This window comes from Rhea pennata, chromosome 24, assembly GCF_028389875.1.
Source record: "Rhea pennata isolate bPtePen1 chromosome 24, bPtePen1.pri, whole genome shotgun sequence".
In the NCBI taxonomy this organism is placed as follows: Eukaryota; Metazoa; Chordata; class Aves; order Rheiformes; family Rheidae; genus Rhea; species Rhea pennata.
The window spans coordinates 348,997-374,362 of NC_084686.1; the positions used below are offsets into that span (position 1 = coordinate 348,997).

Genomic DNA, 25,366 nt, shown 5'->3' on the forward strand with positions numbered 1-25,366 from the left:
AAGGAGACGCTCTTAGGAAACACTTTATGGGGCTGCAGCCCACCCCTGTGCCGCAACCACCCGGGGCAGGCCCGGTGCAGCGGGAGGGAGTCACGTACATAGGTTAGAAAAGATTTGCAAAGAGGGGGTTGAGGCTACTGAAGCAAGGTGGGGGTCCAAACAGTCCCTTCCCCTGAAGAGACATTTGCCCTCTTCGAAACTGGCCCTGTGGGGCAGGAAGGGCCCTGTTACACGGCTGGTGCCAAGGCACTCCAGCTGCCTGCTGTGGCCCTACACCATGCCCACGCACACCCTTGTGCAGCAGCTCCTGGTCTGGCCCCCCGCCAGTGGCACGGCCCCACCTGGAGGAACGGCCCCGTGTGCCAGTGCCAGGGGAGCAGGCCGAAGGACCTGGGGCTGGGGGTGACTGTGGGCGGGCGAGCCAGTGGTGCCGAAGGCCGTACCACCTCTCATCACATAAACATGGCAGCAGTTCAGCAGTGCAGGTCTGAAATCCAGCATTGCCCAGCAGCAGTACCCCCAGGCACCAGAAGAGTCAGGTCTTTGGCAGCTTTTGCGCTGTGTACATTTCAGCGCTGTGATACATTTCCAACAAGTTTCTGTTTGTCCTTTAAAATCATGTAAAGTTCTCCTGGATGGGTGTGTGGCTGCACCGCTGCATGCCCTGCCCTTCAGCAAGGACTGGGGCAGTGGGCCTGCGCCATGCACGCAGCGAAGGAACCGCTGCCACATCAGAAGACGGGTTGTGTCATATCGGCGTGTGGTACTTATAGAAGAATCCTTAAAGCCTGCAGATGCTGGGGTGCTGGAAAGGGCCTGTGGCAGTGCCCATGTGGAGTGACTGGGGCTCGCGCAGCAGGGAAAGGCGTTCGCTGCGGGTGCCTGAGCACAGAGCAGAGCCCGGCGCGGCAGCAGCACGCTGCAATGGCGACTGAGCGGCAGCTGGCTGAGCGTCCCAGGGCACGGGCAGAGGGCCCACGAGGAGCCGCGGCCGGTGGTGCCGGGGAAGGCAGGGCAGGCTGGGGGTAGCCCGCGGTAGCCCCTCCTGCCGTCCCTCAGTTCATGAACTGGGTGTACCCCTCTGCCCCCGTGACGATGACATCCATCCAGATACGCATAGCTTCAGCTGACGGTGCCACCACGTAGTAGAGGCGGTCGTGGGTCTTGACGCAGAAGGTGAGAGCAGGGTTGGGGCTCTGCAGAGGAGAGGATGACAGGATGAGCATCTCCAGAGGGGCCTGGCCCACCCTGAGTGGCAGGGCACACCACCGCTTCCCTCTGCGATGGCACGAGCTGAGCCCCGCGCGCAAGGGGCTGATGAGCGGCAGCAACGGCAGGGAGCCGGGCCATGCCGCAGCTGCCATGGTGCCCCGGAGCAGGGCGAGCGCCGGGAGCCAGCAGGGAGCACGGCTCCTACTTGCTAAGAGCGAACAAAGACAGCGGTGACCAGGCGGCGAGGAGGCGCCGCAGCCCGGCAGAGCTGGGCCACCCTCGCTCCACACTGCTCCCTGCCTGTCAGGCACACGCGAGACCCATGCGTGGGCCTGGGCCTCACCTTAGCAGCACTGCGGAGGTGGTCGTAGTAAACCTCCTCGATGGCTTGGAAATAGATGACGCCCTTGAGCTTCGTCTCATGTTTGTCTGCCCAGGAAAAGGGATGGCATCAGGCACAGCACCGCGGGCAAGGGCACGGCAGGCACGCAGTGCTCTAGGGGGAGCGGAGAAGGGCACCCGGGCTGGCTGGGATGCCGGCGGGGACTCACCCACGTAGTAGGAGACTGTACGCTTCATGCGGTCGAAGACAAACCAGCGCTTCTTCCAAGATTTGATCTTGCCCCCCATCTTGACCAGGTACCCCTTGCACATCTTCTCTGTCAGGATGACATGGTAGCAGGTGTCCACACTGTGGCCTGAGGACTCGATGTGCATCCGCAGGTCAAAATCCTCTTTACGGATCGGAAGGTACCGCGTCAGGGGCCGAGCCTAGAAAAAGCAATGTGGTTTTGCAAACGTTGCCAGGGCTGCCTTGGCATGACAATGGCAGGCAGAGTTGCATGCCCGCAAGTACTGCCATGCAAACACCGGCTGAGCAGGGGATGAGGCCTCCAATAAGCTACCGCACCTGTGAGAAGTGCTTCTCCCGCATCTTGACCTCCTTCTCCACCAGCTTCTGCCGACATGCTGTCTCATCCTGCAGTCTCCGCTCCAGCTGCTCCCGGCGCCGGCGCTCGTCCTCCAGCGCCTGTCGCCGCAGCTCCATCTCTCGCTCCTGCAGGCACAATGGTGCTCAGACCTGGTGGTTCTGGCACCAGCACCGCTCCTCCCAGCTCCAGTCCCTGGAGCCATGACAGCAGGGGGCTCCTCAGCCGTGGCCCTGCTCACCCGGGACTGCATCAGCCGCGACTTCTCTGCGTGTGCCTCCTTTAGCATCTTCTCCATCTCCTCGATCTTTCCTGCCTCCATGCCGCTCACGCTGCAAGACAAGCAGAGCTGCTGCTGCTGCATGGGCCTAGTATGGGGAGCCTGTCCCGGGGGCAGGAGTGGGTGCCATTTGGCCAGCGCTGACCATGCTGCAGCCGGCCAGCCTTGTGGGCAAGGCACAGAGTGCACGAGCCAGTGCTCTGTGCAGCAGTGTGCCCGAATGCAAGCCCCATGCCTTTGGTCACAGTGAGGGCAGGGTGCCAGGGCCCCAGCCCTCTAACCAGGTGCCCCAAGGACCATCCCTGGAGATCTGTTGCTGCCTGCGGGCAGAGGAGGCCATGGGTTAACATGGGATGCAGGATGGTGCAATGGACGTGTCACAGCAGCCCACAAACAGCCAGAGGCAGATGGTTCCTGTGCAGACACTGGCCATGCCAGCTCGCCCTCTGCAAGCCCCTGCTTATCCTCAGGGCAAGACGTGGTTCTCTCGCTCATGGGACCACCGAGGTGCCCACAGCAAGGGGCTCCTGGGCCAAGCTGGACAACACAAGCCCTGGAGCAGGCTGATCTCTCTGGCAGCTGAGCCTAAGGGCTGGAAGTGAGCCCCAGGATTACCTGGGCATGTTATCGGGCGAGCATGCCGAGTTGCCTGTGGAGATGCTGGTCTCCATGCTGTCCGAGCTCTCCAGGCTGAGAGTGTCATACGCGTGGTCCAAGTCCTCGGCCCGGGACCCAATGCCATGTGAGTAGTGGTGATGGAGAATGGAGTGATGCATGAGTGGAGGGTAGGAGGGGGGAAAGGGAGGCTGCCCATGCAGGGCTTCCCACTGAGACTGCGCCTCGGCTGCCGCTTTCTGCTTCAGCTCCGCCAGGCGCCGCTTCTGCTCTTCGATCACCTGCTGACCTGCAGCCCCAGGGAGGAAGAGGAGAGGCGGCTCAGCAGGGCAGGCAGAGCACCGGGCCCCAAGACAGGCAGAGCCTCAGCCAGGAGCACGAGGCATGCACCCCACCAAGCTATGAGAGCCGCCCCAGCTCTGGCACATAGAGCAGGGCGCACATAGGACGTGGACCCACCAGCAGAGCAGGGCTCTGCCCGGGTCTGCTGTAGCACCCTGTGCCCCGCTGAGCCTGCTTGTGCTCACCCACGCTGGGGCCCATGTGCCAGCGGGTGCCTGCTGGCAGGCAGCGCGACGCGCTCCCCACTCCGGCAGCACTGCGCCGGCCAGGCACAGGCAGGCGCTGCGGATCCGGCCCAGCAGGAAGCACCCTTCTGGTGGGGAGCTGCTGCCTGCAAGGGCAGCAGGAGAGGACACTGCCGTGGCAGGGGTGGCATGGCACTGCTGCAGAGCCTGGGCTTGATACGCCAGCCCACCTTCTGGGGAAGACGCACAACACACATGGCCGGTCACTCTCTCCAGGGCAACAGCTCGCAAAGACCGGCATGAGGGCCGGTATCCTGGCCCAAGCTCAGACACACGTGCAGCAGGAGCAGCCAAAGGGGGCACATGCGTGCAGCTGGTGGAAACAGGGCTGGGCACAGCGTTTGCAGGGGGAGCTGCCAGGACTGTGCTTGCCAAGCCCACACAACAACCACGCCATCCAAAAGCCTTGGAGAGCAGGCAGATCTGGCCCAGAGAGTCCCAGGGATCTGGGTGCTGTGGCAAGGCAGCAGGCTCCTAAGATGCTGCCACTGCCCAGCAGGCCTGGGCATCTGGAGAGGCTCAGAAAGCACCTGGAACCATGCAAGGATGCTTGGCAGGCCAAGGACTCAGGACTGGGGCTCCCAGGTACCCCTGGGTAGAGGCAGGGCACCTGCCTCAGCCTGGCTCCCTATTGCCAGCTCTTGCCCCACGGCTGGCTCCATGGGACCGGGCACCTGTGTGGGTCAGGGGCATGCAGCCCAGTCCCTCCATATCCCGGGCATCCTGGGGTCCTGGGCAGGCTCCCTTGCCATCCAGGGCAGGAGATGCCAGCGAACAGCCATGCTGCTGCCTCCAGGCTACTCTAGGGCATCCAAGCCATTCCACATCTCTACCTGATACTTCGCCTGGCTGCAAGGACTCTGCTGAGAGCAGGCTGGCTGGAGGCACACCATCAGGTGAAGTGGGGGAGAGAAAAGGGGGAAAGCAAGAGACCGTGAGAGAGGCGCCACGTCCCAACCTGGGGAGAGCCCGAGCGAGGGCAGTGTGCCAAGCCGCTGGAGGGGCCGGGCCCAGTGCAACACAGCGCCGTGGGCAGCCTGGCCCGGCCCAGCTGCGGCACCGACTGCAGCGGCCGGGTGCACAGCCCCCGCAACCGGCCAGACGCTGCCTCTGCCGTGAAGGACTGGCCCCGGAGACCCCCAGACACGTTCAGAGAGCTGCTGTCGGCTCGCCTATCCTCCTTCCTCCAGGTGAAATCTGGCGTTGGCAAAGAGGCTGCAGCGCAGCCAAAGCCTGGTGCCAACAGCAGCCCTGACCGCCCTCAGCCTCTGGGAAGGGACAGAGCAGCACCAGCAGGCTGCTGACCCGGCCACGTCCTCCTCGAGCACCGCAGCAAATAGCCCCTGCCATGCGGGAGAGGGAGCCGGGCTCCCTCCCGCAGGGACCTGCATGCAGCCCTTCCTGCCTGCCGGCACGGGCAGGAGCAGGAGCACCGTGCACTGCGTGCCGGGGCCGCGGGAGCCCATCCAGGGCAGCGGGGGCCAGCACTCACCCTTCTGCTGCAGGGCCAGCTGGCGCTTGGTCTCGATGTCCTGCAGTGTGGCTGCCAGGTTGCGTGGCAGGCTGCCCGCGCTGCTCGGGACGTGCCGCGGGCCCTGCGGCGAGACGGCGCGCCGTGAGGGGATGCCTCCGCTGGCACAGGGCGGCAGCCCGTGGAGGGGCTGCAGTGGACCCTGCCCCGCGTGCCCCCAGCCGTCCCCGGCAGCCGTGCCGGCGAGAAGCGTGGCTCCCCCCTGCTGTACCTTGGGCGAGGGGCTGCGCCCCAGCACCGAGATGTTGAGCTGCGAGGACGAGGGGGTGCCGCTCTTCATCCGAGGGGCAACGGTGCCCGCGTCGCTCTCCATTTTGGCACGATAGACCTGGGCACAAGCAGGCAGTGCTCAGACAGGAAGGCGGCCCTGAACCCCTCGGCGGACAGCCGAGCCCCGGCGCCAGGCGAGCCCTCCCCAGCAGTGCCCAGCTCCACGGCGGCGGCACAGGACGCATCCTTCGGGCACAGCGCTGTCGCAGGGAGGCAGGGCTCACGGGAGCGGGGCCCGTGCCAGCTGCGGGGAGCCTGCGCCCGCCACGGCACCTCGTGCGTCCCGCTGGCACATCTGCAGCGCCAGTGGAGCTCGCAGTGCAATGCTGCCGCAAGGGAGACCACGGTGCCCACGCACAGCCCCGGCCCGGGCCGGCAGCCTGTGCAGCGCCAAGGCCTGACCCGCTGCCCCTGCCCGCCCACGCCGCGGAGCAGGGCATTACCTGGAGAGGCTGTGGAGAGGAATGAGCTTTAGCAGGCAGTGGAGGAGGGGAAGAAGGAGGAGAGACAGGGGAGGAGGCTTCAAAGCCAGCCATGACCTCCTGGTACCACTTCTCTAAATCAAGGGCTGGGAGCCACACTGGGCCCCCCTGAAGCTGCTTCTCCATCTGAAGAGAGACAACGTGTGAGACAGGAGGGCAGGCACAGGCAGAGGAAGGTGGCAGGAGGGGGGACGCCTTGGCATCCCTGCGCCACAGCCAGCCCTTGAGAGCGAGGGCGGCCCCCGCATCCCGGCGTGCAGCGGGTCGGTGCGCTGCAGGGGCTGCCGCGGGACACGAACCTCTGCAGAGATGGAGGGAGGAGAGAGAGGCAGCACAGGAGGAGAAACACAGTCCGAGGACGGAGGAGCCAGAGGGGCGCAGCCCGGTGGGGAAGCAGCAGGGGCACGGGCGCTGCCCAGCATCCCCGAGAGCTGCTCGATGGTCACGTACTGGGCAGAGAGAAGAGAGTGAACACGGAGAAGGGGCTTGGAGCAAGGCGAGATGGAGGGACAGGCGCACACAGAGATGTGAGCAGGCAGCTCTGGAGCCCAGCCCCCAGAGAGAGGGTGCACCGGCGCACGGAGAGGGTGGGCTGCTGCTGGCACGGCCCCGCTCCACAGCGCGCTGAGTGAGACCTCAGCAAAGGCTCCAGCAGATGAAGCTCCCGCCATCCGCTTCCACTCCTTCCTCACCTGGGACCAGCGGCCAAAGCCCCATGCAAGCGCCTTCCCCGGGACCAACAGGTCCACCCTTCCGGGGGACCGGCCTGCTCAGCACCCCACGCTCGGCTCCTTAGCCCCCGCCGCTGCGCCAGCGGGCAGCCCTGCTCTGGGGCAGACGGGAACGCTCCCCTGCAAGGAGCGTGGCTCACTGCAGCCTCTCATCCCCGCTCAGACAACTCGCCCAGCCTGGAGAAGAGGTGCTCTGAGCACCAGGGCATGCGAGGCGGCCGCGCGGCCAGCCCGGAGCGGCTGCTGGGGATGGGCGGGCAGCCCAAGGAAGCAGAACCGAGCATGCTCTGGAGCAGGTACCTCGTCGGCTGCGGGAGGTACAGCAAGCAAGAAAGAGCGTGGAGCAGCAGCAGGGGCAGCAGCAGAAGCTTTAGTGTCCGGGCTGGGGCCGTGCACACTGCGGTAGAACCTGAAAACGTCAGACAGCCTCATGTACTCCTAGAAACCCATGGCGGAGGAGAAGGAGGAGAGTTAGAGTCAGGCGCTGGCCTCACGGCACCAACCACAAAGCAGGAGTGAATCTCCCCGCGCGCGCCTGTCCCAGCTCTGCCGGCTGAGCTCCCCTGCCTGGTGCACAGCTGCAGCGGCCCCCAGGGAGCCACCCTGGCGCGCAGTGCTGCACGGGTGCTGGGCTCGTCCCCAGCAGCCCCGAGCATCGCCAGCCCTCGCTCCCTGCGGGAGCGTGCCCACAACAAGCCCTCTGCAGCCAGCTGGTACGACACAGGCTCTCCAGCCACTCCAGCACCCACCGCTGCCTGGACGCCGAGCTGGCTGGCAGCTCGGCTCCCAGTGGCACGCTCCGACGCCGCAGCAACATACGGGGCCAAGGCCCCCGCAGAGCCCAGCCGCCCGGCAGAGCGCCCTGCGGTCGCAGCAGCATTAGCACCCGCTGGGAACCCTCACCAGTGGAGCCGACTGCTGCGGCCTCGTGCTGCTTAGGCAGCAGCAGAAACTCACAGCTAAGCATACTGCCAGCCAGCCTAGAAACCACCTCCTCACTGTTCTGACCCAAAGACTGCCATGGATTTGGGGGGCTTACTTTTTAGGGGAAGCGAGGACAGCAGGATCTGAAGGGATGCTATCCAGAAGGTAAGTGGGTGGGAGAAAGGCAGCGCATAGATGTCTCTTTGTAACACATAGATGTCTCTTTGCAACACAGTGCTGAGTTGGGGTTACAGCTCCAGGCTGCAGCATGGAGCTAGCAGCAAGGGCCAGGATGCCAAGACAGCTCGGGAGAGCCGTGGGGCTGAAGGCAGCTCAACAAGCATTTGAAATGAGGAGCCAGCTCACCCCCGGAGGGTTAATGCACTCAGGCATCGGGCAGCTAACTGAGAAATGACCTCGCCATGCTGTTTCCACATGCCTCCCTGCGGGCCTCAAGCCCTGCGCAAAAACTGTGTTAGTCTGTTTAAGGGGTCTGGTGGCCATGCTGGCCACCAGGCTGTTTGCCGGCCGTCATACAGCAGCTCAGGTGGCCCGCACAGGCCCCCAGGAGCAGCAAGCGAGCAAGCACATGCAGTTAGTGTCATTACCTCTTGCGCCTTGGGGTAGGAGCGGGCGGAGGGAGGAGAAGCTAAGGAGGCTGCTCCTGGCAGGGGGCTCAGGGGCTTAGCTCCCTCCAGCAGCTCAAAGGGCTCTGAGATATGAAGTGTCTCCTGTTGGAGGGTAAAGAGCACGTCGGCAAGGCAGGCACAGGCACGGTGAGGTTGCAAGAGCCCCCACTCCCCCCTCCCAGGTGGGAAGTGGGATGTGGCCCCACAGGCACCGGGTCCCGCACGGCCGCCAGTCCAGAGCCAGCAGCGACACGTGGCCCTGGCGGCATCACCGGCAGGCAGCGATGCACCGGCCGCACGTGCCCGCTGCTCCCCAACACCCAGGGCGGCCCCAGCTCCCTACGAGCGCCCTGGATGCCGGGGCACGGGACGGCAGCCCCATGCTCTCCCTTGAGCACAGGATGGCAGCGGCACTGCCGGGGGCACCTGGGGGGCGGGCAGCGCCCGAGCCTGGCTGAGAAGTGCTCTGCAGCCACACCGAGCTGGCTGCCCCTTGCGTGGGTAGCCCTGAGGGATGGGGAGCAAAGGAGCCGTTGTGGACACGAGCTGGGCTGCGGCAGGCTCTGCACAGGGAGACCCGCCAGCCCAGGCTCCAGCGCACTGGCAGCCTCCGCGTCGCTGTCGTGTGTGCCATCAGAGCTGCTCTGGGGACTGTCCCACACCCCCAGTTACCTCTTTGAGAGCTGAGGATGTTTTGGGGAAGCTCCTGCCACCCGTGACGAGGTGGTACCGTCTCTCCAAAGACGCGAGCTTTTCCTTCTCCTGAGCGACAGCAAGAGCAGAGACAGCAGCAGCAGTTATTGGCACTGTGGCACCAGCACCCCCAGGCTCATGCACAGCCCCTGCTGTCAGGGGAGGCACCATCGTGTCCCAGTGCGCACAGTGCCTTTGCCGTGGGCGAAGCCCCAAGCTGGGGGCTGCAAAGTGCCTCGGTGCAGGGGTCTAGCCCCCAAGTTCTCCCTCCAGCCGAGGAACCAGCGGGGTCAGTGCCACAGCACCGGCACCCGTCTCTCCTGCCAGCAGCGTGCACAGGTAGGGCTGTGCCACCAGTGCAGGCATCGCGGGGGCGGGCGCGCCAAGTGGGGTTGGCCACAGTACCTTCTGCAGCAGCTGCAGCGTGCCGCTCCTCTCCCTGGCCAGGCGCTCGGCATCCTGTGCGCTCTGCAGCTGCACCTGGGCGGCCTGGGCATCCAGCGCGGCCACCCGCTCCTGTGGAGTGAGCCACGGAGCTGAGTGGGCAGCGGCCGGCGCCCGCTGCGGGGCGGCTTGGCTGCACGCCACGCACCCTGCCCACCTTCCTCCTGGCGATGCTGCGGTGGTGCTCAGCCGCACTCTGCAGCAGCTGCTGACCCCATGTCTCGCGCTCCTCCTCCAGCCGGCTCTCCTTCTCCAGCTGCTGAAACTCCAGGTCTTCAAACAGCTTTACCTCAGTCTCCAGGGCTTCAGCTTCCTTCGGGCACACAAGCGTGGCAGCTGCTCAGGGCTCGCTGCATAGCAGCCGCAGCACTGGCTCGGGCTGCTGCTACAGGCTGCTCTCCGAGAGCTGACGGCCAGTTGGTGCTGGCTGCCCCCAGGAGAAGGGCCGAGGCGCCGGGCTGGCCTGGGGCCCCGCTCCATGGGCACTGGTCTGCTCCAGGAAGTAGTGCCAGGGCTGCACATAGCCGCCTTCCTGGCTGAGCAGGTGGGGACGCGCTGCGCGCTCAGCACCAACGCAGCGGTAGCACAGGTGCCGCCGGGCAGCCGTGCTGGAGAAGGAGCTGCACGTGTGGGCGCCAGGCACGGGCCGCATCAGAGCGCTCCCCTCCCGCTGCAAGTGCCCTGCATGGGGCCAGGCATCGGGACCAGGCTGCGGCCAGCTGCGGGCTGCGGCGGTGGCCTGAGCGGGGAAATGCAGCATCCTGGCGTAGCCAGCGCTGCCGACATGTGGCCGCGGCCACGCCGGCGCCCACGCGGGAGGCAGCGCCCGGCAGGCGAGCGGCGTGCCACCTGCGGCGCCCCGTGTCCTCGCACTGACGCCCCGCTGATGCGGACACGGCGGCGGCCCCAGCCACCAGTGAAGTGCTTCCTTCCCTGCCTTGGCTGATGCTTGCCCCGGGTTTCCCGCGGGGACGCATTGCGCCCCGCGCGCCGGGCAGCGCAGCACCCCGTGCCCCGCGTGCCGCAGCTCCAGCCGGCCTGCGCAGAGAGGTGGCAGGAGCCCAGCCCCTACCAGACAACCCAGGCAACGGGGGAAATGCTGCAGAGTGGTGGCGACGCACCCAACCGGACTGTCAAAACGAATGCTTGCAGGGAGCGGCCGAGGACAGACCCGCACGTGGACGCGGAGCCGCCCCGCTCCGGCGCGCCTCCAGGGCTGGGCGCCAGCAGAGTCTTGCCGGGGCCAAGGTGGGGGCGAGCGGCGGAGCCCGGCGCTGGCTGCTCCCGCGCGGGGCCGCGGCAGCCTTGCCAGCGGCGAGAGCCCCGCTCGCGCTGCCGAGCCGCTCCAGGCGAGCGGCGAGCTTACCAAGAGGGTGGTGCCAGGCGCCAGCCGGCTCCGCGCCGGGTGCGAAGCGTTCAGCATGGCCCCTGCTGCCCGGGCAGAGCTGGCTGAAGCTGGAGCAGAGGGAGGTGGGCCCCGGTCCGGAGCGGGGGGAAACACTGACCCTTCTCATCTGGTCCTGCAACTGCTCCCGCATTGACTCAGGGCAGTTATCAAGCTGGCTCTTCGACTCATTGTAAAGTGCCTGCAGTTTTGCTAGCTCCTTCCTTTCTGCATCAAGCTTTGCCCTTTCCTGAATTGGGGGAGAGCAAAACAAAACAAAGAACAAAACAAAACAAGAAACAAAAAAAAAAAAAAGAGAGAAAACACACTTCTCAAATCGGCGCCATGCAGAAGCTGGAGAGTTAGAGAGGCTGAGGCAGGGAGAAGGGAAGAGGCGCAAGTTTGCTGCCTCGCAGGAGCTGGGGCTCGGACAGGACCTCAGTCTTATGTTGCCCAGCAGAAGACCCAGCTACGGGCTCTGCAGCGCGCGCGAAGCTGGCCTGGTCGGGCAAATGGCTCTGTGCACCGGGCAGCTCCGCAGCCTTCGTCACGGGACCCCTGGGATACAGCCGCCGCCACGGGCCCCTTGCGTTGCTGCACATCGCTCTTGAGGATCACGGCTACACGTTTCCATTAACGAGTGCTCAGCACCCAGGCTGTGGTCCGCTAACCACGCGGGATCGATCTGCAGGCTAAGCGGCCCCGACCGCCCATCCCGCAGGAAAGGTGTCCCAGCACCGTGGGTGTCGGCTGCACAGCAGCGAGAACAAGAGACTGAGACCCAGCCTTGCCCGGGTTAGTAAGCAGCTTGCTCCGCTGGCCCCCAGGGCCTTTTGGGTTTTGTGTCAGTGTGTTAGTGGCAGAGCAGACGCAGACAGTGGACGTGAAAGGAAATGAGGAGTCGCAAGTCCTGGCCCGGCCTCTGCAAGGACAACAGCCGCCATGCGCGGCACTCTGCGCGCACCGTTTGAGCCCAGGGAGTTTCGCCCTCTCTGGGACGTGGGGCACCATGGGGAGACCCTGCAGACCGCCGCAGGCCTTCAGAGGAAAGCCTGCCCAAGAACGTGCCTTGAGCTCCAAACTTCACGAGCATCCCCGGCTCGTGGGCGCGCTGCCCGCGCCGCCGCGCAGCACTCCGGGTGCCGACATCACGCCACCCACACGCGCAGCCCACGCGCGCCCCAAGCGCAGGGCCGTGCGGGCAGGCGGGGCGCGTGCCGCACGCTGCCTCCGCGCCTCCCCGCCGCCCGCCCTTGCTCGCCATGGTGCCGAGGCGGGTCCCGCGGCTCCCCTGCTCCCCCGCCAGCCCTATGCCGCGGCAGCAGGCCGCGAGCCTCGCCGCCGCCCGGCATGCTGCGCGCCCAACGCTGCAGCGTCCCGCAGCGAGCGCGAGCGGACCCACTCGCCGCCTCTCTGCGCTGTTCCCCCGGGACTGCGCCGCCGCAGCCGAGCGGCACACGGGCAACAGACCGCGTGGCCGCCGGGGACGCGCTCCTTGCTCGCACGCCTGCACACCAACGCAACGGGACAAAGGGGCAAAAGGGAGCAAGGCAAAGGCAAAGGCGGGCGGCGCTGGTGCCCCGCGCACCTCCGGAGCCAGGACGGGAAGAGCGGCAGGAGTGCAGGCAGGCCCAGCGGGGCAGCCTGCGGGCGGGCAGTGGGCCCAGGGCATGCAGAGGCAGACTTCGGGGGAGTTAGAGCGAGTTAGTGCAGACTGGGTAGGAAAGGAAACAGTTAAGCCAGCAGCCTTTGGGAGCGTGATTTCTTTTTGCTGTTCTCCTAGCTCTGCACAGGCTCGACCTACACTAGGGGCTTTACCAGAGGGTTGCAAAACTCCAAGCAAAAGAAATGCAGACCCCAAATGCCGTGGGAGTATGCTGTGTGGGAGTGCAACTCAGCCCCTCTGCTCCCAGCTGTGAGCAGCGCTGTGAGGGGCACCTCCAGCCTGGAGCTGCCTACAAGCCGCGGCAAGGGCAGGGCTGAGGAGAGCATCGCGCGTGGAGAGCCCCCGCAGCACCCGGGCAGGGGCCCCCAGGGCACAGAGCCGGTGGCTCCCTCCGCAGGGCCCGCGAGCAGTGGCAGAGGTGCCTGCCGTGCGGTGGGCATGTTCACTGGCAGGGAGGCATGTGCCCATGAGCAGTGCCCAGCCGGGTGCGCTGTGCGAGGCTGGCAGCCCGCACGCCCCGGCGCAGGGCACATCTGCACAGTGGTGAGCCGGGGTCTCCCCTCTGGCGGAGACTGCAGCCAGCACGAGCCCAGGCCTGGAAGGCAGGGGGGAGGAGGGTGTCAGCCCACCTCCGGGACCCGCTTCCCAACCATCACGCCAGGAAGTTAAGGACTCCACAGGGGATTCCAGGCCACAGCTGGAAAATGCTTTGCAAAAGACACAGGCCTCTCCAGCAAGCTAAATGCTACAGCAGTCACCACCACCGTGCATGAGCACTCACAGATGCCCTGAAGGGCAGGAGAAGCAGCAAACTCGCTGCAAGGCTCGTCGCCCCAGCCAAGGACCGGAAGCAGAGCAGCGCGAGGGCCAAGAGCCTGGCAGCTGCCCACAGCAGGATGGAGTCAACAGGGAAAGCCCCGTGGCCAGTGCCATCCAGCAAGATCCAAGTTCAAAAGACAGCCATTGCAACGCACCCCCAGTGCGAGACCCTGCCCTGCTCCGACAGGGCTCCGGGAAGCGCCGCGCCAGCCCCAGACAGATGGGCAGATGCCCCGACGTGAGCCCAGAGTCCGGCCACCCCCTCCTCCACACAAAGCAGAGGCTCCCCCATGCGCGCGCAAAGCCTGGGGCGAGCCCCACAGGCTGGCGCCCCCAGGAGCCACCCCAGCAGATCCCCGGCATGGGGGACGAGTGCCCCGGGGGAAGGCTGCAGCACGGGGAAGCCACTGCCACCTTCCTGCAGGGCCAGGCACATGGCCCACAGCAGCACAGCACCGGGAACAGCCTTCCCAAGGGCCAGGGCTGGGAAAGGCACGCCGCGGCCCGCGCCGCAGCCCCGGTCCCCGGCCCGAAGGGGAGGCCGCGCGGGGTTACCTTGTCGCGTTCCTTCCGCGTGCTGCAGTCCAGGTGCGAGAGCCGCTCCTGCAGCTGCTGCACAAGCTCCTGCTCCTGCTGCAACCGCACCACTTCCGACTCCCGCTCGCCCTGCAGCAGTGCCCGCTCCATCTCCGCCTGTGCAGACACGGCCGCTTGGGACCGCCGTCCCAGCCCGGCCCTGCTCCGGGGAGCCGCACGGTGTGCTTGGCCTTGGGGTGCCCCGCGGCGCCCGGGCGCCCGCTCTGCAGCCCGAGCACCACGCACGCCGCCCACGGGCTCAGGGCCCTGCCCCATGGCACCCCAGCCCCTCACCTCTCGCGACGTCTCCTGCAGCTGCTGCTCCAGCTCCTTGACGCGGCCCTTGAGCTGGTCCAGGCGGCCGAGCACGCAGGCTCGCTCCTCCTCCAGACGGCGCGCCTCCGCGGCCCAGGGGCCTGCCAGCTCCTCGTGCTGCGGGCAGGCAGGGCAGGGCAGCTCAGCAGAGCACGGGCACGGCGCGGCATGGCGCGGCACGGCGCCGGCCCCTCACCTCGTGGTGGGTGCTCTCCGTGCTGCTGCACTCCTCCTTGAGGTTCTCCTCGTCCGAGCGCTCCAGGCTCTCCCCGTGCCGCAGGGCCCCCAGCTGCTCCGCGGCCTGCCCCAGCCCCGTGGTGGCCGTGCCGCTGGGCGCCCGCTGCCCGGCGGCGGCCTCGGCCTCGCCGGCGCAGAGCACGCGCGGCGCCTCGCCTGGCTCGCCGTCCGTCCTGCTGTACTCGGCACACAGGCTGAGGATGGTCTCCAGGCGCTGCCGCTCCTGTGAGGAGGCGGCCTCAGTGCCGGCCCGCAGCACCCTCGCAGGGTGCTGCTCTGCCCCGGGATTGCTCAGCGTTGCCGCAACGTCACCCCGGGGCAGTGCGTGATTGCACGGCCGCAGGACGTCGCAGAGAGCGGCAGAGTTGCTCCCTGCCGCAAAGCAGCAGCAGCGCCGGCTCCCCTGGCCCGGCACGCGGGACCACGCCGCCCTGGCCGCTCCGGGCAGCGCTGCGGTGCACCAAGCCCCCAGCCTGGCTGCAGGCGCGGCTCCCGGCGAGGGCAGCCAGCCCACCCGCGGCCGGAGACGTGCTAATTAGAGACAGCAGTGCCGGCTGCCCACACTGCACATCGCTATTTCTGGACAGTGATTCAGGCTGCCTGAGTGCAGCGTGAGTCAGGGCTGAGCATGTCGGCTCCCGCGCCCCGGCCAGGCGGCAGCACCCCGCCACGCTGCCAGCCCGCACCCCTCCCGCGCGCAGAGAGGCAGCCCAGGGCCACTGCCGAGCAGAGCCCTCCCAAAGAAGCGGCACTGCAGGCGGGCTGGGCGGCGGCGGGGAGCAGAGGGGTGATGCGGCAGGAGCTGCGGTGCTGGGCCGCCCCGTCTGGCCCGGGTGGGCAGATGCACAGGGCGAGTCCCACCCAGGCAGCTGCGCGCTCTATAAAAACCCATCCGGGCCCTAAATATAGCCACGTGGCGCCGCAAAGCCTCCCCGCAGCCGCCCGCTGGGAATGGCATCCGCACAGCCCTCGCCGGCCTGGCGGCCCCGCTCCCCCGCGCTTCGTTGGCGGAGCTGGCGCGGGGGCACGGACATTTGCACGGGAGCCCCGCAGCTCCCGCAGTGACGGGAGGCACCCAGCACGGCACGGCAGGGCTGCTGGGCGGTGGAGGGACTGTCTCTGCCAGCCAGCTGTGAACGCACGGAGTGCCAGCTGTCCTCCTTGCGGTAATCCCCTCGGATAAGCCGGGAGCCCGGGAGTCTGTCCGCGTTATGTGTAAGCTGCCGTTAGCAACTGCAGCACAATCCCTGGGAGTGCAGGAAGCGGCTCGGGGCCCTTTGCAAAGAGCATGCCCGCGGGAGACCCTGGTGCCCTGCTGCCACCCCGTGCCCGTGCCCACGCCCGGAGGCGTCCCGTCGCGCGGCTCACCAGGCGCTCCATCTCCTGCTCGCGCATCCGCTCCTGGCGCTGGCGCCGGTGGTACTCCAGGAGCTCGTCCTCGTTGTCGCTGATCTCGGTGATGCTGTTCTTGCGCTCCCGCGGGCCGGACGGTGGCCACAGCTCCCCCGAGAGCTTGCGCTGGGCGTGGGGGCTCTGCCGGGGCGAGGGCACGGCCAGCGAGCCCAGGCTGCACACGGGGCTCGGGGCGGCGTCGGGGCGACGCGCCGGGGTCGGCTCGGCCGCGGGGCTGCCGGCTCGCGCGCTCCTGCCCGCCGGCTCATTACGGCCGTGGCGCCGGGCGCGGGGGCTCTCGGGGACGTCGCGGCCAGGCCGCAGCGGCAGTTCCGGGGCCCGGCGCGCGGGGCAGGGGCTGAGGGGCGGCAGGCGGCGCATGCTCTCTGCGCCCCGGCGGCCCGCCCGCGGGCTCTCGGGGGGCTGGCGGGCGGCCGGCAGGCGGCTGCCGGCGTTGGGCGGCATCTGCATGGTGTGGCCGAAGCTGGAGGAGCGTGCCGGCACGGCGGGCGGCTGCCGGCTGGCGGGCGAGGGGCTGGTGCAGCTGCCGGCGCTGGCGGGCGAGGGCAGCGGGGAGGAGGGTGGCGAGGCGCCGGCGTAGCCGCAGCCTGCAGCGGCAGCCCCAGGGCTCAGCGGTGGCACAAGGAGGCAGCGCCCGCCGCCGTTGGGCACGGCGCAGCTGGGCGTCGGTGGCTCTTCGGCAGCCAGCGAGTCCATGATGTCCTGCAGGTCCTTCTCAATGGAGCTGACGAGAGAGCTGTGGCTGGGCCGCGGGTGCTGCGGCGGCTCTGCCGAAGGCAGCTGCCGGGCGCCGTTCAGCAGGGCCTCAGGCTCTGTGGGACAGGGGACGGTGTCAGCCGGTGTCCGGCGCCCCGCAGCACAGGAAGGGCAAACAGTGCCCCATGCCCAGCACGGCGGCAGCACCCGTGTGCCACGGCAGTGCATGCAGCTCTCCGCGCACTGCGGTCCCAGCAGGCAGATCCTGCCCGCCGAGGAGCAACTGTGCAGCTGCAGCCCAAACCACAGCCAGAGCAGAGTTTGGGGGGGTGCAGCGCCTCCTTTCAACGCCTGGAGCACCAGGCGCCGGGGGACCGCAGAGCATCCCCTTGGCAGGGGTGGCACCAAATCCGAGGCCGGGCAGGACCTGGAGCGGCAGAGTCCAACACGGTGCTGCAGGGCCCCAGGCACCGCGCAGACACGGGGACTGCATGCGGGAGCTGCCAGCCCGCATCAGCGCGGCGCTGTCTTGCTGCAGCCGGGTGGGGGGAAGGCGACTCGCGGCCCCGGACAGACGCAGCGAGATAAGCAGCCGGCTGGATTAAGCACCGCAGCCAGGGAAACGGCCTTCGAGGCCGGCTTGCAGCCAGCCCTGCATGTAAACACTGCTCCTGCAGGCTGGCAACTTTGGCCGGGCAGCAGCGTGGCCCCAGACATGGCCACGGCGAGCGGTGCCCACAGCCAGCTTCAGAGCCGCGATCAAACCCCTCCAAGGCAGCATTAATAATTAACAAACCCCAGTGCAGCTGCCAGGCTGAGTCAACAGCAGGCACGGAAGCAGCAGAGCACCGCGGGCTGGCACGGGCGCCACGCGGGAGCACAGCAGCCCTGGCTCCAAGGGCGAGATCCCCCCAGGGCTGCTCTCCGCAGTCAGAGACTCCCTCGACACGAGGCATGGCAGCAAAAGCCCCAGGCACTGCAAGTGCTCAGCTGCTGCCCTCTGCGAGCTTGCTACACTGGCCAGGGAGTGCCCCGGAGAGCAGGCACCATGCCCGCCAGCGAAAGAGGCACCTACTTGCCGCAAGTCCGCAGAGGGCTGCAGGGCCCCTGCCGCCGGCAGGGATCATGCTCTTCATCCACTTGGCTTCAGCAGGGTGGTTGAAGCGCAGGAAGGTGGCCTGGCCCAGGCAGATCATGCATCCTGTGGGGGAGAGGGGAGGAGAGGTGAGAACCGGCAGTGTCCAGCCACTGTTGCACCAAGCGGCACCTCCCCAGCGCAGGAGCCATCTGCGGCAGGGCTAAAATGCAACTCAGGCCACAGCGCAGTGCAGCCATGCAGCCCTCGCGGGCGCCGCGGGGGTCTGCGCCAGCGCGCTCCCGAGCAGAGGGGAACGGGCAGCGCTCCAGCACTGCCACCGCTGCCAGCTGCAGACAAGACAGCTCCTGTCTGCAGCAGCAGAACGCCTTTCCTCAGCCCAAAGCGGGCGCTGCTCCGGGAAGGCTGCTGGTTACCCTCAGCAAGGAATGCAGGGGCTCTGCGCACGCACGCACTGCGAGTGTGAGCCAGCGCAGAGACGAAGCCCTGGGCCCTGTAAGGCTGCGTGTGGCCAAGGCCTAGTGCGGGCTGCAGGAGCAGGATCTGGCCCGGCCCAGCCACTGTGCACACGGGGGACAGTGCGCGGACGGCGCATGCCTGCCACCTGGCACGGCGCGGCTGCAGGGCTGCCTGCTGCAAAGGTGCGTGGAGCTGGCGTTGCCGGGGAGGGGCTCCCCCACAGCACCCTCTGCCCCCGGGAGCAGCAGCTGCCGGTCACCCCGACGGCACAGAGACGCTGCAGAAACGGTGCTGCGACCTGCGTGGGAAGGGGCCGTACGCAGCTTTTCGCAGGGCAATAGTAACGCTGCCCTGCAATAAGGGGAGCAGTACCCGGAGACTGGGGTGCCAATGACCTGCACCTGCACCCGGCTCGGGGCCCCGCGCTGCAGCCTCAGAGGCAGCTGGGTGGCCGACACACCCTGCTTTGCAGCGCCTGCCGCAGCCCCAGGGAAAGGCTTGCTGCTCCGCGGCAGCCACAGCTGAAAATCCCTCGCCGCAGGGCACACGTCTTTGGGAGCAGGCGCGCTGGCAGGCCTCACTGCAGGAGCGGGGTGCAGCAGGCGGGCAGAGCCGGCAAAGCCAGGCACCGCTTGCCCATGGCTCACGTGGCTCCCTGGGAGGCTCCGGGCCCTTTGGCAGCTGGGGCTGCAGTAGCAAGGGGCAGTGCAAGTCCCCCGGAAAGCGGACTGTCCCGGGCGCACACAGCCCCCGGCCGCCGCCGCGCCGGGGTACGCGCTAGCACCGTGTCCGGCGCTGCACGACTCGCCGACCGTGCAGCTCCTCGGCCTTTGTGCAGCTGCAAGGCGCTCTCTTATCCGGATAAGCCACCACCTCTAAAGCGAGCCTGTCGAGGACCACAAAGCCCAGATTTCTGCCTCCGGTGCAACCCGACACCACGGGCCACGGACGAGATGGCGGGGGGAGAAGGGGCGAAAGGCGCAGCCCGCGCCGGCGCGGCCGCCGGGGAGGCCGGGCTGCAAACCTCCCCGGGAACGGGATGCGGCCGAGACGCCCTCGCCCCGGCCCCAGCTCCCGCGCGCCGAGCGCCTCGGGGGGCTCAGCGCCGGCGCCGCGGGGCTGCGGCTCCCTCCCAGGACACGGCCGCGGTCCGGCTCTCCGCGCCTCCCCGCGACGCGTTGCCCGAGGCTACGGCGGTGCGAGGACGCGAGGGGGGAGGTTTGCAGGGGGCAGACGCCTGCAAGAGGGCCTGAGCGCCGGGAGGCCGCCCCCGCTCCCGCACTGGGCCCCGCACTCACCCGCGCTCCGCTCCGCTCCGCTCAGCACCCCGCCGCGCCGACGCCGCCGCCGGGAGCGGCTCCGCGCCGCCGCCGCTCCGCCCCCGGCCCTGCCCCTGCCCCTGCCCCGGGGCTCCCCGCCCTGCTCCTCCGCTGCCGCCTTCTTTCTCTCTCTCTCTCTTTTTGAGTTTTTTTCATCAGAAAAAGTGATTCACTCGGCGAAGAGAGCAGACGCGGAAAATGTGACACCGTCTCCGTGCACAGAGCGGTGGCCGTTGGGTGAAAAACGTAACGAGGGCGCGGGGGGATGAAATCATGGCCCCGCACTGCCCCGAGCCACTCCGGCAGCTCCTGCTCCAGTCCGGCCGCGCGAGCCTGCGGGGACGGAGGAACGGCGCTGGCCGGCGGCACTGACCTCGCAGCGCGTGCGGCTGCCCGTCAGCCTGGAGCGCACAGGGACGTCTCCGCAGCTGGCCGGGCCCACCGCAAGCCCTGCGCAGCTTACGGGTTGCTGCAGCGTGGCCCCTGGCATTAGGCTTTGCTGGTGCCTCCTGCGCGCTCGTGTTGCTGGCGGGCAAGGGGAAGGAGAGCGCATGGCTGCCGCCCTACCTTGGGTGAGGCGCGTGGGCCGCTGCACCGGCACACCGTCGATGGCGCAGGTGTTGCCGCAGGGGTGCAGGGTGAGCGTGCCGCACGTGTTCTCGATGTAGCAGTGCTCGGGCGCCAGCCCGGGGCCCTGCAGAATGATGTCCCTCGCCGCTGAGCCGATCGTGGTCCTCCCTAGGAGGAGAAGGAGCTGCAAAATGCCGGCACTGCGCCACTGCGGCCCAGTGCCCGGGTTCCCACGCCCGGCAGACGGTGCAGTGCTGCGCCGGGACCCTTCCTGCTGGCCGCACAGCCTCTGCGGGCCAGGCCGGGCCCTGGCCCTCTGCCACGGGGCCGGGGGACACTCACCTTCCTCCAGCGGCAGGAGCGTGATGGCCGTGCTGAGGCGTCCGCTGCCCAGACTCACCAAGTGTGGCTTCTCCGTCTGCACCTTCAGCCCCTTTCCTGTGTCGATGAGGTCCAGCGGGCTGTTCTGCAGGGGCAAAGTGACCAGTCGGGCCGGGAACGGGTGTGGGGTGGGGGCTTGGCCCTGAGCATGCGACTGCTGGGTGTGCGGAGAGGGCTGAGCCGCCAGGTCTGCTCCTGCCTGGCACCCTGCACGGAGCTGGCGGCCCTGGGCTCTGCAGGGCGGTTCCGGGGCCGGGCGCCACAGCCGGGCAGCGCCCGGCTCCCCCAGGGGCCCGTGTGCATGCGGTGATGCCAGAGGCAGCCAAAGCTGCCGCTGTTCCTGCTCTGTGCACAGCAACAGGTCATAAATATTTACGGACTCCTTCTCCTTCCACGCTGCAGGGCAGAAGCAGGGAGGAGGCTCCCAGCACCACAGCTGCAGTTGCCCCCCCACGCCACTGTGGCCCCGGCCTGGCTCAGCCCCAGCTGGGGTGCAGGGACCAGCCCAGGCAGCACACGTGGGGATTTGCAGGCCCAGGTGCACGTGTGCTGCCTGTGCACCGATCAGGGACTCAGGCTGTGTCTAACAGGATCCACGCTGCCAGCCGCTTAGCTCGATTGGCTTTGCAGCCGATCCCCTAAGAGGATTGGGCCGACTGGAGGCCGAGGGCAGCGGCGCCCGCCTTGGCGGCCGAGCAGAGGTGGCTCTGGGCAGCAGGAGCTCTGCGTGGCCTTCGCACTCCCACCACCCGGGAGTTCGTGCCCAGCGCTGGCACCAGCGCCGCTGGGGCAGCACGGCACATGCACCCACCTGGATGATGGTCTGGACCCCGCGGGCCAGGCTGGCGGTGCCGCGGCTCGATGCCTCCATGGTGCCCACGCCTGGTGCTCTCTAGCAGTGGCGGCTGCTGCGGGGAGAGGGATGTCAAGGGGCTGTGGCGGGGGCCGCGTGCGGGGGCCACGCTCAGCCAAAGGCCTCGCAGGGTGCGCAGGCACTGGCACCCCAGCTGCAGAAGCCCTGCAGAGCAGGGCGTTCGCACCCCATCGCCCTGCCGGCTCAGCTGTGCCGTGGCAGGGCAGGCGATGCTGAGCGGCACGCCTGCCTGCTGCGCGTGCATCCCGAGAGCGCTCGCTGCCTGAGCACCGGGCTCGCGGACCCTGCCCTGCACAGCGTCCAGCTTGGGCTCCCCAGGCTGCCCCAGGCACCACAAGGGCTGCCGAGCGAGCGGTGCACAGGAGCCCCCAGCCGTGCCCCCCGCCGCGGGCGGCACCACTGCTCCCTCTCTCCACGGCGTACGTAAGTGGCTTGGGCACGAACCTGTCCTGTGAGCCAGCGATCGCCCGCACCCCACGCTCAGACCACTTGTTGCGCCTCGGCGGCTCAGGACGCGCCGGGGTTACTAATTTTACCGTCTGCGTCTGCTGCCTGCTCCCTCCCTTCCGCTGGGTTTGTTCAGCGCTTAACCCTTCCCTGGCTGCCAGGCCAGGGTGGCTGCGGCCCCGCTGCCGGCCAGCATCACCCGCCAGCTGCCGGGTAGGGGGCTGCCGTGGGCACCCAGGCACCCACGTCCTGGGGGGAGCAGTGCCCCATGCTGCGTGCTGGGGACGCCAGCCAGAGCTCAGCACTGTGCCGGCGGCCCCAGTGCGGCGTGCAGCACGCGTGGGGCCGGGCTGCCTGCCCGCTCTGCCGCACCGGGACGGCTGAGCACCGCCAGCCGGCAGCGGGGGCGAGCAGGCCACTATTACACACTGCGGAAAAAATGAAATGCTGGAAAACAGCGGGGCCGGGGGCAGGGGCTGGGAGGAGCCTGGACCGTCCCGCTCCGTGCCAGTAGCGCTGGCCGCGCCGGTCCCACAGCCAGCAGTGGCCGTGCAGAGCGGGATGGGCACATCGCAGGCTCCCCAGCTACGCGCGCAGGACCCTCAGCTTGCCCTTACCTGCCCCGTGGCAGTCGCACTCACCCCAGCGTAGGGCCCCGCGCGGCCCCTCGGCAGCAGGAATGCTGTGCGGCCCCGGCAGTGCCCCACCTCCGTGCCGGACAAGGCTGCCTTTCTTCTCACCCTGCAGCCAGCAGAACACCCCGCTTGTTCCACCCGGGCAGAGGCAGCGGCAGCAAATGCCAAGGGGCCGGGCTCAGCTGCCACAAAGCGGCAAAGAGCCCCCACGCCGCCCCGGGGCTCGCCGCTCCCACCGGGCACCCTCCTGTGGGGCTCCATGCCGTGCCGCGGAGCGGAGCAGCAGGAGGAGGAGGGGGAACAAGAGGGCCTTTCTTCTCCCCAGCAGTGAGGCCTCACCTGGGGGCCGTGGGGCATTCGCTCCCACTGCTCCCCAGACAACCCCCCGAGGCCAACACGCACTGCTGCCCGCCGGTGCCCTGAGCGCCCCACCACTGCTGCCACGGGGGCCGGGAGCTGCACATGCATCGAGCAGGGTTTCCCAGGAGCCAGCCTGCACAACGGCCGGATTTCCCATGGCTCGGTGGCAGTCCCGGAGCAGAGCAGCTGCCCCCAACATCCTGCAGTGTTCCTCAGTGTGGGGGGAGCCCCTGGCACCCTGCGGGGGGCAGCCAGCCTTGACCATGTTGCTGGCGCTGTAAATCCTCTCCCCGCGGTGCTGAGGAATCCTGGTTGCACCCGCCAATCCCGGCGCCCCAGGATGCGCTCCCACCCGGCCGCCAGCACCAGCCCCAGGGCCACGGTGCAGGACGCAGTTGGCGACCCTCGGCTCCCGCTGCCTACCCAGACTGCCAGCTAGCTTTCTGCTCCCCAGCGAGGGGTGAGGATGATCCCCACCCACTCCAAAACATCCATCGCTCTTTTAGTCCCAGTTTCTGGCCATTCTGCAACCACCAGCTCACGGGGGCTCATGCAAACCTGCAGCTCCTGCACACTCTGCAGCAGCCTGTTGCTGCTGGCTGCGTCCCCGCACACACTGAAACATGGCCATGGCTGTGGACCACCACGCAGCAAACCCACACGCAGCAGGGTTTCTGAGAAAGCACTGCGGCCGGCGGGACGTCACTCCTGCTCGCCCTGGCGCCCGGCTGGGCATGGGACCCGTGGCAGCACGGCGGCCACTCCCAAGCCCCATCACGGTTGCGGGCCAGTCCCACGGCCCCACTCGTGGCAGCTGGGGGTGGGTGGCCCCACACAGCTGTTCCACCAGCCCTGAGCAGCTGGGCGGTGTCTTGGGCCAGAGGCAGCCAGTGCAGGCCAAGGAATTCCTCAGGCTTCCGGCGGCGGCTGGGGGGACAGCGGCGAGGACGCATCAGGAAGCTTGGAGTAAACAAGCTCTGCTCTGGGCGAGGATGGTTCCCAGCAGCTGTGCGGGGCTGCCCTGGCTGGGCGTCGTGGGGCCGATGCCCCACCACGGGGCCGGTGCAGCTCAGCCCAGCCCTGCGCGTGCCCACGCACCACAGCACAGGAGGGGCTCAGGGCTGGCGAGCCCCAGCAGCCTCCCACGCCGTAGCCCGCTGGTCTCCAGGGCCCTGTCTGCCCCGAGTGACAGACGCGCCAGCACCAGGGGCAGCCGGGTCACATATGCGCTCCGGAAGCCCCAGGCCACCCTGCATCCCCGAAGCGTTTTGCAACAGCGGATGTCTGTGGCCAGGGGCAGTTTCCTGGGCTCGGTCTTGCCCCTGGCCCCGCCGGCAGGCGCCCCATGCCCAGGCACCCGTGGACACCGGTCACGATGGCCACGGCACACAGGGCTGAGCGCAGCTGCTCCCGCTCCTCTGCTCTCTCCCGCGCCTCCCTCGGCCTCCCCGGCACGCGGTGTCACCCCAGCACAGGAGGTCCCAGGCAGAGCCCAGCTCCCAGGGCCCCGGCGCCGTGCGCGCTGCTCTGCCGTGGGAACGCGACCCCCAGGGCCGCGACGGGGCGGCCGCTCCCCACGGCGCGAGCGGCGCCGCGTCCTGCCCCGCCGCCTCCACGGCCCCGTCCGCGGCGGCAGCCCCAGACCCGCTCTCACCTCCGCTGCTGCGCTGCGCTGCGCTCCCCGCGGCGGCTCCCGGCGGCGGCGCCCCGCCCGGCCCCGACCCACCCCGGCGCTGGGAGCGGCCGGAGCCGCCGCGTCCCGGGCGGGGGGATCCCGCCCACCCCCGCTCCCGGGGAGCCCAGGCGGAGCGAACGGCGAGCGGCAGCGCCGGAGCACGAAACCCCCCTCCCGCAGGAGCCGCTGCCGCCCTCCTTGGGGCCGGGGCTCGACCGGCAGCGGGCTGGGCCCTGCGCACAGACCAGCTGCGCCGCTGCTCAGCCAGAGCGCGCCCCTCCCTTCCAGGGCTGCATCAGCGCTGGGGGACAGGAGCCAACACATGTGCAGGGAAACTAGGTCTTCACCGTAACTCATCTGGAAACGGGGAAGAGCAAGCAGCGATGCAAGAAGGGGAAGGAACAGGCTAACTCATCTTCATGCGTTTCCCTGGGCTTAGCTTGCCCTGGCCACAGGGAGACGTGCTCACCTGCAGCTGCAACACAGGCCTTCCCCAAACAGCTAACATTCAGCTATCTCTAACTTTGCTTTTACACATATATATATTTTTTAAACACTAACTAGAACTTGTGCTGAGGCTCCAGGATCAAATACAGCCCCCTAACTCTGCAATTTGCCAAAAACTATTAAAATATACAGTACCTCCAGGTTGCCTTTACCTCTACGAATCACCACTGCTAGCTCTGGTGCAGGCACTTTTGCTGAAAGGCAGTTTGACATTCAGTATCAGAGCACACCTGGAGGAAAAGCTCAACTACCTTCATGTTATTCATATATATATATATAGTCACAAAATCATAGAAACAGTAAGGGTGGAAGGGACCTCTGGAGATCATCTAGTCCAGCTCATGTATATATAGTCACACCTGAACACTAATATGAAAATTCTCTCATTCTTCTCATGATTTAAACACGTCTCTTGCGTCTCCAGCTCTGGATTTAAAATTTGAACAGCAGAAGCTGTCAAAGTTCAGCCTACTATAACAAGGCAAGAGCTCATTCTTTCAAGAAGTTCCAGAGCTGTCTCCCCTATCAAACACAACCTGCACACATTCAGAAGCAAAATTACTTTTAAGAGCAAGCAAACCAAATTGCAATTCTGCTCATGTAATTCCCA

General features: G+C 67.7%; 1 protein-coding gene across 18 annotated transcripts; it reads right to left on the reverse strand.

Moving 5' to 3' along the window:
- Positions 1-5: 5 nt before the first annotated feature.
- Positions 6-24,315, reverse strand: PHLDB1 (pleckstrin homology like domain family B member 1). Of its 18 annotated transcripts, none has more exons than XM_062594432.1 (27): positions 24,229-24,315; positions 22,221-22,320; positions 21,070-21,163; positions 20,220-20,343; positions 19,875-20,045; positions 17,509-17,634; positions 15,693-16,549; positions 14,284-14,547; positions 14,067-14,204; positions 13,752-13,889; positions 10,833-10,961; positions 9,485-9,640; positions 9,289-9,399; positions 8,863-8,952; positions 8,170-8,292; positions 6,938-7,075; positions 6,206-6,355; positions 5,868-6,032; positions 5,366-5,482; positions 5,116-5,218; positions 4,457-4,501; positions 3,037-3,325; positions 2,383-2,473; positions 2,123-2,269; positions 1,764-1,983; positions 1,556-1,641; positions 6-1,196 (listed from the first exon to the last, which is right to left on the reverse strand). In XM_062594432.1, exons 3-27 carry the CDS (start codon positions 21,127-21,129, stop codon positions 1,056-1,058), a joined length of 4,179 nt encoding a protein of 1,392 aa, XP_062450416.1. In that variant the 5' UTR covers positions 21,130-21,163; positions 22,221-22,320; positions 24,229-24,315; the 3' UTR covers positions 6-1,055. The 18 variants fall into 18 exon arrangements, with proteins under 18 accessions (XP_062450416.1, XP_062450415.1, XP_062450417.1 ...); XM_062594431.1 differs by having other exon boundaries at positions 21,070-21,166; XM_062594433.1 differs by having other exon boundaries at positions 21,070-21,166; positions 22,197-22,320.
- Between the last annotated feature and the right edge of the window lie 1,051 nt (positions 24,316-25,366).

Excerpts from the sequence above, each read along its gene's own strand:
- PHLDB1 (XM_062594432.1), bottom strand. The coding sequence starts at position 21,129 with ATGGAGGCATCGAGCCGCGGCACCGCCAGCCTGGCCCGCGGGGTCCAG. Across the intron at positions 5,219-5,365 it reads GGCGCAGCCCCTCGCCCAAG|GGCCCGCGGCACGTCCCGAG; the intron begins GTACAGCAGGGG and ends GTCTCGCCGCAG. Across the intron at positions 1,984-2,122 it reads GGGAGAAGCACTTCTCACAG|GCTCGGCCCCTGACGCGGTA; the intron begins GTGCGGTAGCTT and ends TGCTTTTTCTAG.